This window comes from Ranitomeya variabilis, chromosome 1 (assembly GCF_051348905.1).
Source record: "Ranitomeya variabilis isolate aRanVar5 chromosome 1, aRanVar5.hap1, whole genome shotgun sequence".
NCBI classification, from domain to species: domain Eukaryota; kingdom Metazoa; phylum Chordata; class Amphibia; order Anura; family Dendrobatidae; genus Ranitomeya; species Ranitomeya variabilis.
Genome location: NC_135232.1, coordinates 947411013 through 947424435, shown reverse-complemented (window position 1 = coordinate 947424435; position 13423 = coordinate 947411013). Strand labels below are relative to the sequence as shown.

The 13423-nt window shown below is 44.8% G+C and overlaps 1 protein-coding gene across 5 annotated transcripts in view; it reads left to right on the top strand.

Annotated features, from left to right (window-relative positions):
* INPP4B (inositol polyphosphate-4-phosphatase type II B) overlaps positions 1 to 13423 on the top strand; it is a 1036387-nt gene that overhangs the window by 725509 nt on the left and 297455 nt on the right. For all 5 annotated transcript variants that reach the window (XM_077279254.1, XM_077279258.1, XM_077279253.1 and 2 more), the window contains one exon: positions 1749 to 1821. In XM_077279254.1, the coding sequence (XP_077135369.1) occupies positions 1749 to 1821 (73 nt within the window). The remainder of the gene's footprint in view (positions 1 to 1748; positions 1822 to 13423) is intronic.

Below are 13423 nucleotides of genomic sequence, written 5' to 3'. Positions count from 1 at the left end.
AAAATTTACACATCTGCCAAAACTCAGCCGATGTCTGATACAAGCTGTCCACTGTTCAGGCAGCATGTATCAGTTGACTGTTTCCTTTTACCATGGTATATTTTTAGATAGGACATAAATGCTACATTGTTTTTTACAACATATGAAAAGGGCATTATCAAAATGACAACCCTGTTCATATATTCAGCAGATGGGTATAACAGAGACCTCCTACTAGGTAACCTTTTTTTAAGATTGGCTTCTGCTCTGGTTGACTAAACTCAGCCATCTATTGCATCTACTTATTTGAATGGGTGCCATGTACTTCTACATTTCCCCTGTACTAACCCCTGTACTGTAAGGGTACCGTTACACAAAACGATTTACCAATGATCACGACCAGCGATACGACCTGGCCGTGATCGTTGGTAAGTCGTTGTGTGGTCGCTGGAGAGCTGTTACACAGACAGCTCTCCAGCGACCAACGATGCCGAAGTCCCTGGGTAACCAGGGTAAACATCGGGTTACTAAGCGCAGGGCCGCGCTTAGTAACCCGATGTTTACCCTGGTTACCATCGTAAATGTAAAAAAACCCAAACAGTACATACTCACAGTATGTACTGTTTGGTTTTTTTTACATTTACGATGGTAACCAGGGTAAACATCGGGTTACTAAGCGCGGCCCTGCGCTTAGTAACCCGATGTTTACCCTGGTTACAAGCGAACGCATCGCTGGATCGGTGTCACACACTCCGATCCAGCGATGACAGCGGGAGATCCAGCGACGAAATAATGTTCCAAACAATCTGCTATGACGTATGATTCTCAGCGGGGTCCCTGATCGCTGCTGCGTGTCAGACACAGCGATATCTTATGGATATCGCTGGAACGTCATGGATCGTACCGTCGTAGCGATCAAAGTGCCACTGTGAGACGGTACCCTTAGTGTGTGGTCAGTCTTCACTCATCATGAGATTAATAGGAGCTAAGCATTCTTTGATACAGGCGCTGCATTACAGCATATACTGGGGTATTTACCAACCATGGTTACAGAATGCACAAACAGAATACAGCACACCCTCTTAATAAAGTTGGAGGTAACACAAGTGCAAATTAGTAATCAAACAGCCACTCACAAAATACCAGTTCTTGGAGGGGGTGATTGCCCAGTGTTAGAATTTTACACAGATGAGGATTGCAAAACAGTGAGGACCCTTGATGTGGGTTGTTAGCTTGTATATGTTGGCCAAACTATCGACCAATAACTCATAATTATATTATATTTTTCTGCACATTTTATAATTTTTTTCCTGGGTGCAGCCAGGCTCATCAATGCTGACCTTGTAAACTCTGGGCTCGCACTTCTGTGATACACTGGTAGAGTGCTGGGCAGCCCACCTAATCAAATAATAGGGGTGTGTAATAGGCTGTTGGCTGGGCACTGTGCTATACGTGTGTGTGACTTGCGCCCTATTATAAACTTCATCTGTGAGCAATTATAATACTAGGCAATCACCCCCTCCATTAACTGGTAGGCTGTGAGTGGTTGTTTCATCAGAATTTACCCTCCCCCTTTTATAATGGATCTGCTGCATCCTATCTGTACATAAATTTCTGTGACCATGGCTGGTAAATACCATTGCCTTTTTGCTTTATTAATAATTGAATTCTTTGGGAATTTTTTAAAGTTACTTTTATTTCTTTGCCTGACTTTTTGATCTTGCATTACACTCTGTATATTACCTAACTGTGTTTCTATCTTTATCCAGTGCGCCTTAGTGTGTGAGTGCTCTACACCTGAAATGATCAGTGGAAATGATAATCTGCCTTTATTAAATGCAGGTAAGAGATGATTGTCTACCATTTATGCTTTTGTATTGCCGTAAGACTGTGAGATCTTTGACAACCTTAAACTTACAGAAGTTGTATTTCTCAAATTGTCAAACACATGCATATCTCAATGCAAAAAAGTGTAAAACTGAACCAATGAAAGCCATAGTATTTGTCTAGTTAGTTGTGATAAGTGGGGTTATGAGTTATCCAGATCAAAGGCTGGGGGCATTTGGTCACCGCCTTCACCCTGCCTCCACTGTGAAAAGTTAATTAAAGCAGGTTATCTGATGGACAGCAGATACCATGTGTTAGGGTACCGTCACACATTGAAATTTTCATCGCTGCGACGGCACGATCCGTGACGTCGCAGCGATCGTATGATCATCGCTCCAGCGTCGTAGACTGCGGTCACACGTTGCAATCACGGCGCTGGAGCGATGCCGAGGTCCCCGGGTAACCAGGGTAAACATCGGGTAACTAAGCGCAGGGCCGCGCTTAGTAACCCGATGTTTACCCTGGTTACCAGCGTAAACGTAAAAAAACAAACAGTACATACTCACCCGTCGGTGTCCTTCAGGTCCCTTGCCGTCTGCTTCCTGCTCTGAGTGCAGCCGTACAGTGAGAGCAGAGCGCAGCACCGCTGTGATCTGCTCTCACTTTCCGGCCGGCACTCAGAGCAGGAAGCAGACTGCAAGGGACCTGAAGGACACCGACGGGTGAGTATGTACGGTTTGTTTTTTTACGTTTACGCTTGTAACCAGGGTAAACATCGGGTTACTAAGCGCGGCCCTGCGCTTAGTTACCCGATGTTTACCCTGGTTACAAGCGAAGACATCGCTGGATCGCTGTCACACACAACGATCCAGCGATGTCAGCGGGTGATCAAGCGACGAAAGAAAGTTCCAAACGATCTGCTACGACGTACGATTCTCAGCAGGATCCCTGATCGCTGCTGCGTGTCAGACACTGCGATATCGTAACGATATCGCTAGAACGTCACGAATCGTAACGTCGTAGCGATGGAAATTTCAATGTGTGACGGTACCCTTAGGTGTCGAGTTCCCGCCTCTGCACAGGGGGAATCTCTAACCATCTCTGCTGCGGTCTCCCATTCTTCTCCAGCCGCAGTGGAGCCTGCTCAGCGGAGACGTCGGTCCCAGCATCTAGCTCAGGCTGATACTGGGTGACTGGTAGTGTTGAGGGATACCGTCCGATACTTGAAAGTATCGGTATCGGAAAGTATCGGCCGATACCGGCAAAGTATCGGATCCAATCCGATACCGATACCCGATACCAATACAAGTCAATGGGACTCAAGTATCGGACGGTATTCCTGATGGTTCCCAGGGTCTGAAGGAGAGGAAACTCTCCTTCAGGCCCTGGGATCCATATAAATGTGTAAAATAAAGAATTAAAATAAAAAATATTGCTATACTCACCTCTCCGACGCAGCCTGGACCTCAGCGAGGGAACCGGCAGCGTTGTTTGTTTAAAATTCGCGCGTTTACTTGGTTACGTGAAGTCCCGGCTTGTGATTGGTCACGGCGACCATGTTGCCGGGACGCGGACCAATCACAGCAAGCCGTGACGAAATTTCGTCACGGCTTGCTGTGATTGGTCCGCGTCCCGGCAACATGGCCGCCGTGACCAATCACAAGCCGTGACGTCACGGGAGGCTGGACACGCGCGCATTTTAAAATGCGCGCTTTTCCTTCCTCCCGGCTTGTGATTGGTTGCGCCGCGGTCAACCAATCACAAGCCGTGATGTCACGGGAGGCTGGACACGCGCACATTTTAAAATGCGCGCGTGTCCAGCCTCCAGTGACGTCCCGGCTTGTGATTGGTCACGGCGGCCATGTTGCCGGGACGCGGACCAATCACAGCAAGCCGTGACGTAATTTCGTCACGGCTTGCTGTGATTGGTCCGCGTCCCGGCAACATGGCCGCCGTGACCAATCACAAGCCGGGACTTCACGTAACCAAGTAAACGCGCAAATTTTAAACAAACAACGCTGCCGGTTCCCTCGCTGAGGTCCAGGCTGCGTCGGAGAGGTGAGTATAGCAATATTTTTTATTTTAATTCTCTCTTTTACACATTATTACATTAATGTTGTTGCGATACCCGATACCCGATACCACAAAAGTATCGGATCTCGGTATCGGAATTCCGATACAGCAAATATCGGCCGATACCCGATACTTGCAGTATCGGAATGCTCAACACTAGTGACTGGTTAATACTGTCCTTCCAGGCTCTGCCTTTGTAGCCAGCACTTATCAGCAGTGAGCAGATCTTTCTGGGACTAAAGGTACCATCACATTAAGCGACGCTGCAGCGATATAGACAACGATGCCGATCGCTGCAGCGTCGCTGTTTCATCGTTGTGTGGTCGCTGGAGAGCTGGCAAACAGACAGCTCTCCAGCGACCAACGATGCCGAAGTCCCCGGGTAACCAGGGTAAACATCGGGTTACTAAGCGCAGGGCCGCGCTTAGTAACCCGATGTTTACCCTGGTTACCAGTGTAAATGTAAAAAAAAAAACCAGTACATACTTACATTTCGGTGCCTGTCGCGTCCCCCGGCGTCCGCTTCTCAGCACTGTGTAAGCGCCGGCCCTAAAGCACAGCGGTGATGTCACCACTGTGCTTTGCTTTACGGCGGGCACTGACACATTCAGTGCAGGAAGCTCTGAGCAGCAGCGCGGACGCCGGGGGACGTGACAGACATCAGAAGGTGAGTATGTAGTGGTTTTTTTTTTTTACTTTTACAATGGTAACCAGGGTAAATATCGGGTTACTAAGCGCGGCCCTGCACTTAGTAACCCGATGTTTACCCTGGTTACCATTGTAAAACATTGCTGGCATCATTGCTTTTGCTGTCAAACACAACGATACACGCCGATCTGACGACCAAATAAAGTTCTGGCCTTCTAGCTCCGACCAACGATATCACAGCAGGATCCAGATCGCTGCTGCGTGTCAAACACAACGATATCCCTATCCAGGACGCTGCAGCGTCACGGATCGCTATCGTTATCGTTGGAAAGTTGGTCAGTGTGAAGGTACCTTTAGTCCTGCTTTTCCCATACTTAGCATGCCCACGGGATGACCTCCCATTGGAGGTCGAGGGTCACATGCTCAGGTTCTGTTGCGGTTCCTATTGGACCATCTGGAAGGTCTTGTAGCACTGCCGCTATAAAAGGTCCGCGTGGCCGCTCGGCCATGCGCTAGTATACACTTGTAAACGTGTGTGTTGACGTGTGAAAGTCCTTCATTAGTTATCCCCTCCCTTGTGTATGACTGCTCGCGTAAAGTGGATGATTGCTATCTAGCGCCCGACTTAGCTATCAGCACGTGACACACAAAACAGCGTCAAATTGCTGTGACCGCCAGTGCGGCACCGTGCGCTTTCACAGTGCTTTCCTTACCCAAGCCTGGGTGGTTTGTGGCGTCCGCCAGAGAGGCACTCCCGTGCATCTTAATAATTATTATTATTTCATTCACTCTGACTCCCCAGTTGTGGTGTTGAGCACAAGAGGTCTAGATGAACTCTAATCCAGAGTCTTGAGATTGAGTTTTGTGACTCCTTGCTTGCGCTCTTTTGTGCGGTACCGCGGCCCTGTGACTCAACAGGGTTCGCTTTCTTCATACAGGGTGAAGTTAACCCATTTGTGAATCCATTTTGTACCACCATATAGTCCGTCATTACTCAGCAGCAGGTTCCATCTCTGCATGGTGGACCCCGGGCTACGAACGCACCTTATTCCATCTATCTTATTATTTGTTGCGTTCCGCTAGCCCTAACACCATGTGTATATAGAGCAATTAACAGGTAGCTGTCAATATTGGATAACTATTTGGCCAGCAGATTGTAAAGTAATAGTTTATGGTATTTGCTATTATAATTCTAGTTTTACACAATCCATACCTCCCAACCGTCCCGGATCCCGCGGGACTGTCCTGATTTTGACAGTCAGCATTAGTTGTCCCGCACTACGTGCCTTGGGTGGGGACAAAAATGCAGGGGGCGGCACCTGAGTAACTTAGGTTTGTGGCTGTTTTTTTTTTTTTTTATAAAAGCTGGGTCACCTCCCTACCGACCCCGCCCCCTGTGCGGCGCTGCGCTGCCTGCCATGCTGAGGGAGAGAGGCTGAGAGCCAGCAGTGATCAAGATGAGAGGTCAGCGACTCACTACCTCCTGTGTGTGCACGGAGCTCCGGCTTCTCCTGCTCTTATCTGCTATCCCGGCAGAGAAGGAGAGACGGGGGAGGTGCCGGGACAGTGCAGAGCTGTGAGCAGCCGGAGAAACTGAAGAGCTGCACATGGACATCAGCCGCCCCTGCACCACAGAGGAGATTGTGTGTGTGTGTGTGTGTGTGATGCTGCACGTGTGTGTGTGAGATGCTGCATGTGTGTGTGTGTGTGATGCTGCATGTGTGTGTGTGAGATGCTGCATGTGTGTGTGTCTGATGCTGCATGTGTGTGTGTGTCTGATGCTGCATGTGTGTGTGTGTCTGATGCTGCATGTGTGTGTGTGTCTGATGCTGCATGTGTGTGTCTGATGCTGCATGTGTGTGTGTCTGATGCTGCATGTGTGTGTGTGTGTGTGTGTGTGTGATGCTGCATGTGTGTGTGTGTGAGATGCTGCATGTGTGTGTGTGTGTGTCATGTGTGTATGAGGTATCTGGTGTGTATGTGATGGCTGCGTGTGTGTGATGGGTGTGTGTGATGGCTGCGTGTGTGTGTGTGTGATGGCTGCGTGTGTGTCTGTGATGGCTGCGTGTGTGTGTGTGATGTGTTGTGAATTCTATTTTTGGGCTCCCTCTAGTGGTCACAAGCGGTACTGTGTAGTGTTGTCTTTCTGCAGGTTGGCTGCATCAGCTGGTTCGTTATCCTTGGTTGGTTTCCTATTTAGCTCACCTGGAGACTCAGTTCCTTGCCTGCTATCAATGTATTCAGTGCTCTTCAGATTCCTTGTGTCTACCTTGCTCCCAGTCTCTCCAAGACAAGCTAAGTTTTTGTTTGATCATTTTTTGATTATCAGTGTTTATTATGTTTTTAGTCCAGCTCGCTAAAATGTGATTTCCACGCTTGCTGGTTGCTCTAGGGGACTGAATTTCTCCCCCCACACCGTGAGTTGGTGTGGGGGTTCTTGAAATCTCAGTGTGGATATTTTGTAAGGGTTTTTTACTGACCGCATAGATTCCCTTTTCTATTTTCTTCTATCTAGTATTAGTGGGCCTCATTTGCTGAATCTGCTTTCACCCCTGTGTATGTGCCTTCCTCTTACCTCACCGTTATTATCTGTTGGGGGCTTCTATATCTTTGGGGATTATTTCTCTGGAGGCAAGAGAGGTCTTTCTTTCTCTCTAGGGGTAGTTAGTTCCTCAGGCTGGCTCGAGACGTCTAGGATTTTTAGGCACGTTCACCGGCTACTTCTAGTGTGTTTGGATAGGTTCAGATTTGCGGTCAGTCCAGTTTGCCACCTCCCTAGAGCTTGTCCTATGTTTGTTACTTAGCTGGAGTAATTTGTGATCCTCAACCACTAAGGATCATAACAGTATAGCAGGCAAGGAACTGAGTCTCCAGGTGAGCTAAATAGGAAACCAACCAAGGATAACGAACCAGCTGATGCAGCCAACCTGCAGAAAGACAACACTACACAGTACCGCTTGTGACCACTAGAGGGAGCCCAAAAATAGAATTCACAACAGTGATGGCTGCGTGTGTGATGCATTTGTGTCAAAGCTGCATGTGTTTGTGAGCTGCGTTTGTGATGCTGCGTGTGTATGTGATACTGCGTGTGTGTGATGCTGCATGTGTGTGAGCTGCGTGCGTGTGCGAGCTGTGTGTGTGCTGCGTGTGTGAGCCGTGTGTGTAAGCTGTGTGCGTGTGTGTGAGCGTGTGTGTGAGCTGCGTGCCTGTATGTCATTATACAGTATGGAGAACTGTGGCCATTATACAGTATGGAGCATCATGTGGGGCCATTATACAGTATGGAGCATCATGTGGGGCCATTATACAGTATGGAGCATCATGTTCGGTCATTATACAGCATTGAGCATCATGTGCGGTCATTATACAGTATGCAGCCTCATGTGCGGTCATTATACAGTATGGAGCATCATGTGCGGTCATTATACAGTATGGAGCATCCTGTGCGGCCATTATACAGTATGCATGCGGTCATTATACAGTATGGAGCGTCATGTGTGTTCATTATACAGTATGGAGCGTCATGTGTGGCCATTATACAGTATGGGGCATCATGTGTGGTCATTATACAGTATGGAGCACTGTGTGGCCATATTTTTTTGTTAATAATTATTGTATACGAAACAGTGTGATCAGCCGTGCTAAATGGGTGTGGTTGGGACATGGATATGGGTGTGACTAATTATAAATGGGTGTGGTCAGGGGCGTGGGCTAAAATTTGCCGCGGCGCGCTTTGCGCGCCGCAAACTTTGTCCCTCTTTCCCGGCTTCAAAAGTTGGGAGGTATGCACAATCCATGGATCTGTACATGAGCGAGGAGTACATTGGCATCTGTGGGGTCTATTGCAAAAGTTTTGGTAGCTGGCAATGCACAGAAGCGCAATATTTTCCTGAATTATAGATATATCAAATTCATGTGTGCTTGAAAGATGTTCGGTAAGATGACAGCCATATTGTTTCTCTATCGCTGACATCCAGTTGCAGGAGGGATAATAGAAACTGTAGAGTAGAGACTACAGATCGATCCTCCTGTGACGTCCTGTTTGAGACTTTCCTGAAACAAAACGTCACAGGGAGTATTGGAAAAAGTGACAGATACATGGATTAGCTGTATAGAGAGCATGGTGGAAATTTTATAATAAAGCAATTTACAAAAGAGTTTTTAAAAGTCATCATAGGTATCAGAGCACCCCTTTAATTCTGAGGCAGGGCTGTCCCAAATGAACGTAGAAATTTGGATTCACTGATCATGTAAAGCTACGACCATTCACAGTAGGAAATTATTTTCATGCCTGTTCTTCTATTGCTTTATTTAACAGTGGAAGGTGGCTATTGGAGCGGAGAGAATGAAGTACTCTTTGTTTCTTTCAGACGTAGTGGATGATGCGGTGGGGAGGCAATGCTGTACAATCTATATTAGCTTATTCATTTATGGTATTTTAAATAATTCACTTACACATAATATATTATTTTCTTCTATTTTCAATTTCTTTTCAGAGCAGCGCATTGTTACAGTGATTAATTATCCTTACTTATGCATATTTACACACAACGGCAAATATTTCAAGATTAAGTGGATTAGATCTGCAATATTACAACGTACAGAGATGACTTATATAATACAATAATAAACAATCAGATGACAAATATTGTTTGAGCCATGAAGAGAAAATAATAGGAAGCAGAAAATCCCAAACCTTACCCTGAACTAATTTATAAAAGGAAAGTGAGACTTTATGCTAATTATCTGCTCATTTGTAAACCGGTCTTGAAGCAGCTTTATATACTTAACATTAGAGGGATTAATTTTTCAAGGACTCTCATTCTAAAAACAAATCCAGATGATTTGTGCGCAGGATCCCGAACAAGCGGAGATGTACTTAGTAAATTCTGTAAAAACTAATCCTTTGTATGAATTAAACACCTTTCGCTTTTTGCACCTCAAAAGCAGTATTTTAAATGGGGCTATTCCCAAAATGGCAAGTTCTACCCTATTGCTGGGATCCTGAAAATGGAGCACTATACAGCGCCATTGTGAATAGAGCGATGAGCATGCTCACCTTCACTCTATTCGTTCTCTATGGGACTGCCAGATAAAGCAGAGTATTTCTCTCTGCTTCTTCTGTAGACCCATTGACAATGAACGGAGCATGGGTTGATCCAGCATAGGTCCACTGTATTCAAGATTTCTCTCCGCAGAGTCCAAATCTCTGGACCACATGGATAGGAGATAACTTGCCATTTTGGGAGTAACCCTTTAATTAAGTGTGATGTAAAGGATTAATTTCCAATTGGCAACTCTACCACTCAGTGTAAAGAGACATCTCTTCACACTTCATGTCAGATCAGGCACCACATATGTTCAAATGAATGTACATGCAGTGTCAAGTCCGACATAAAATATATATATATATATTATTCTGTATGCACAACTCCTGTCAGACTGGGGGTCATTGGAGCCACCAGAATAAATTATTTATAGGGACCACCCTTGGTCTATACAAAACATAGACTTATTTTCATGTTGTAAATGTAATGGTCACTGAAGAGGTTCCCCGGTGTCCAGGACTTCTGCACTAAGGTACTAATGATATCACATAAACAAATGCCTGTCTGGTCTCGTACACACTTATAATCTACCTGTATGAATGAGGTATATGTAGGATGAGTACACAATACCTACCGACCGTGTATGTGTCCTGGCAGGTGCCTGTCATTGTATTTTAATCAGTGCCTCTCATCTTGCCATGAAGGAGTGAGAGAAGGTAGAAAATCCCTTTAATGAATAGGCAGGTAGTAATATAAAAGTGGACTAAAAGGTTATTTCTCAATCAACTTCTAAAGAAACACTGACAGGTAATTGGCTCAAAAGTCCGCTACCAAATGGGACTGTCTTTTGCTGTACTTTCAGTGCTCCTCACTGTATCATCATCCTGAGCTAACCTGAGGTTCCTCTGGAATTCTGGTGGCCTTGTCTGACCCTTATTGCAGTAGTTGGTGTCTATTTGAATTCACGTGTGCATTGATATATTTACATTTATAAGGCTGAGTTAACACTGAATCTGAGCGCCTAGCCTACAGTATACAGTTAGGTCCATATATATTTGGACAGAGACAACATTTTTCCAATTTTGGTTATAGACATTACCACAATGAATTTTAGACAAAACAATTCAGATGCAGTTGAAGTTCAGACTTTTAGCTTTCATTTGAGGGTACCCACATTAAAATTGGATGAAGGGTTTAGGAGTTTCAGCTCCTTAACATGTGCCACCCTGTTTTTAAAGGGACCAAAAGTTATTGGACAGATTCAATAATTTTACATAAAATGCTCATTTTTAGTACTTGGTTGAAAACCCTTTGTTGGCAATGACTGCCTGAAGTCTTGAACTCATGGACATCACCAGACTCTGTGTTTCCTCCTTTTTGATGCTCTGCCAGGCCTTCACTGTGGTGGTTTTCAGTTGCTGTTTGTTTGTGGGCCTTTCTGTCTGAAGTTTAGTCTTTAACAAGTGAAATGCATGCTCAATTGGGTTGAGATCAGGTGACTGACTTGGCCATTCCAGAATATTCCACTTTGCTTTAATAAACTCCTGGGCTGCTTTGGCTTTATGTTTTGGGTCATTGTCCATCTGTAGTATGAAACGACGACCAATCAGTTTGGCTGCATTTGGCTGGATCTGAGCACACAGTATGTCTCTGAATACCTCAGAATTCATTCGGCTGCTTCTGTCCTGTGTCACATCATCAATAAACACTAGTGACCCAGTGCCACTGGCAGCCATGCATGGCCAAGCAATCACACTGCCTCCGCCATGTTTTACAGATGAGGTGGTATGCTTTTGATCTTGAGCTGCACCACGCCTTCGCCATACTTTTCTCTTTCCATCATTCTGGTAGAGGTTGATCTTGGTTTCATCTGTCCAAAGAATGTTCTTCCAGAACTGTGCTGGCTTTTTTAGATGTTTTTAGCAAAGTCCTGTCTAGTTTTTTTTATTCTTGATGCTTATGAGTGGCTTGCACCGTGCAGTGAACCCTCTGTATTTACTGTCATGCAGTCTTCTCTTTATGGTAGATTTGGATACTGATACGCCGACCTCCTGGGGAGTGTCGGTCACTTGGTTGGCTGTTGTGAATGGATTTCTCTTCACCATGGAGATTATTCTGCGATCACCCACCACTGTTGTCTTCCGTGGGCACCCAGGTCTTTTTGCATTGATGAGTTCACCAGTGCTTTCTTTCTTTCTCAGGATGTACCAAACTGTAGATTTTGCCACTCCTAATATTGTAGCAATTTCTCGGATGGGTTTTTTCTGTTTTCGCAGCTTAAGGATGGCTTGTTTCACCTGCATGGAGAGCTCCTTTGACCGCATGTTTACTAACAAAACCTTCCAAATGCAAGCACCACACCTCAAATCAACTCCAGGCCTTTAATCTGCTTAATTTAGAATGGCATAACGAAGGGATTGCCCACACCTGTCCATGAAATAGCCTTGGAGTCAATTGTCCAATTACTTATGGTCCCTTTAAAAACAGGGTGGCACATGTTAAGGAGCTGGAATTCCTAAACCCTTCATCCAATTTTAATGTGGATACCCTCAAATGAAAGCTGAAAGTCTGAGCTTCAACTACATCTGAATTGTTTTGTTTAAAATTCATTGTGGTAATGTCTATAACCAAAACTAGAAAAATGTTGTCTCTGTCCAAATATATATGGACCTAACTGTATGTGAGGAGCTTTTCCCAACATATACTGTAATGTTCCCATCGGCCCCCATTCACTAGACAGAAGCCAAAAGCCTGTTCTGTTTGACTCCGTCTCTTAGGTTTGTGTCTGTTTGTTATATTGTATACAAAAGAATGTATACCATGCAGTATACAATGGGTTGTTTCATACATGGATGTGTAGGCATCCATCATTACTGTGGGATACATAATATCTGGGAGTGTGCACCCGACATTGGGTACAGAAGGGCTCATTTACACATCCAATTTTCACAAGTACAAGAAAAAATGGCCCGATTATTCTGATCAGAGTGTGGACCAAGTGTCAGTTTTTCTCATACGTGCAATGAGAAAAAAAAAATAAGTTTCTCCACCTTCTCCTTTTTGACAGCCCTTTAAAATTTGACCACACACATATTATTCAAAATTCTGTCAGTTTTTTTCACAGACCCATAGATCAGTATTGCCGATTTTGAACGGATACTTGGATAAAAATCAAACCTTTCTCAAAATCGGACATGAAAATAGGGATAGTACTCATACTAGAAAATCAGACATGTGAACGAGCCCTTGGGGTGTGCTAAGCCTTCTTGACATTAGTATTAGGAGAGCTTCACTCATTGTAGCTTGGACTTTAGATCTGAATTGTGTAGAGTTTTTTTTCCTTAATTATGCGGTTGGGAATTGGCCCCTTTCCATATATGTTGGACGGCTAGAACTTCGCCTCATGAGGGTTTTGTAACAGAAGCCTGTGTTTTTTCAATGATGAATTACCCTACCTTCAAGCACGCAGGTAATAGAAGATGGCAGAACATTAGTCATTTGCATAGCCTGCTTCAAATGCTTTTGGAAATTAAATGTTTTAGCCTATCTACGCATCCATTATATATTCCGTTCATGTTATGTTTTATGCTTAAAAATAGAAATGAGTTGTGACTATTATTTTTCCTGGGGCTCTTCACTGTAAACGATTTAAAAGTGAATGCAGATGCCATAACTCAGGGGGTTTATGAGGAATAAAGAAGTTCATGTAGTGCTTCCTGGAAGTTTTGAAATGGTTACTTAAATAAAGGCTTTGATGTGAAGGTCGTTGAGCCCACATATCTGGCATAAACACACCATAATAATGGCATTTATTATACTCCGTCTTATAAATCCAGCAGAATTATAAC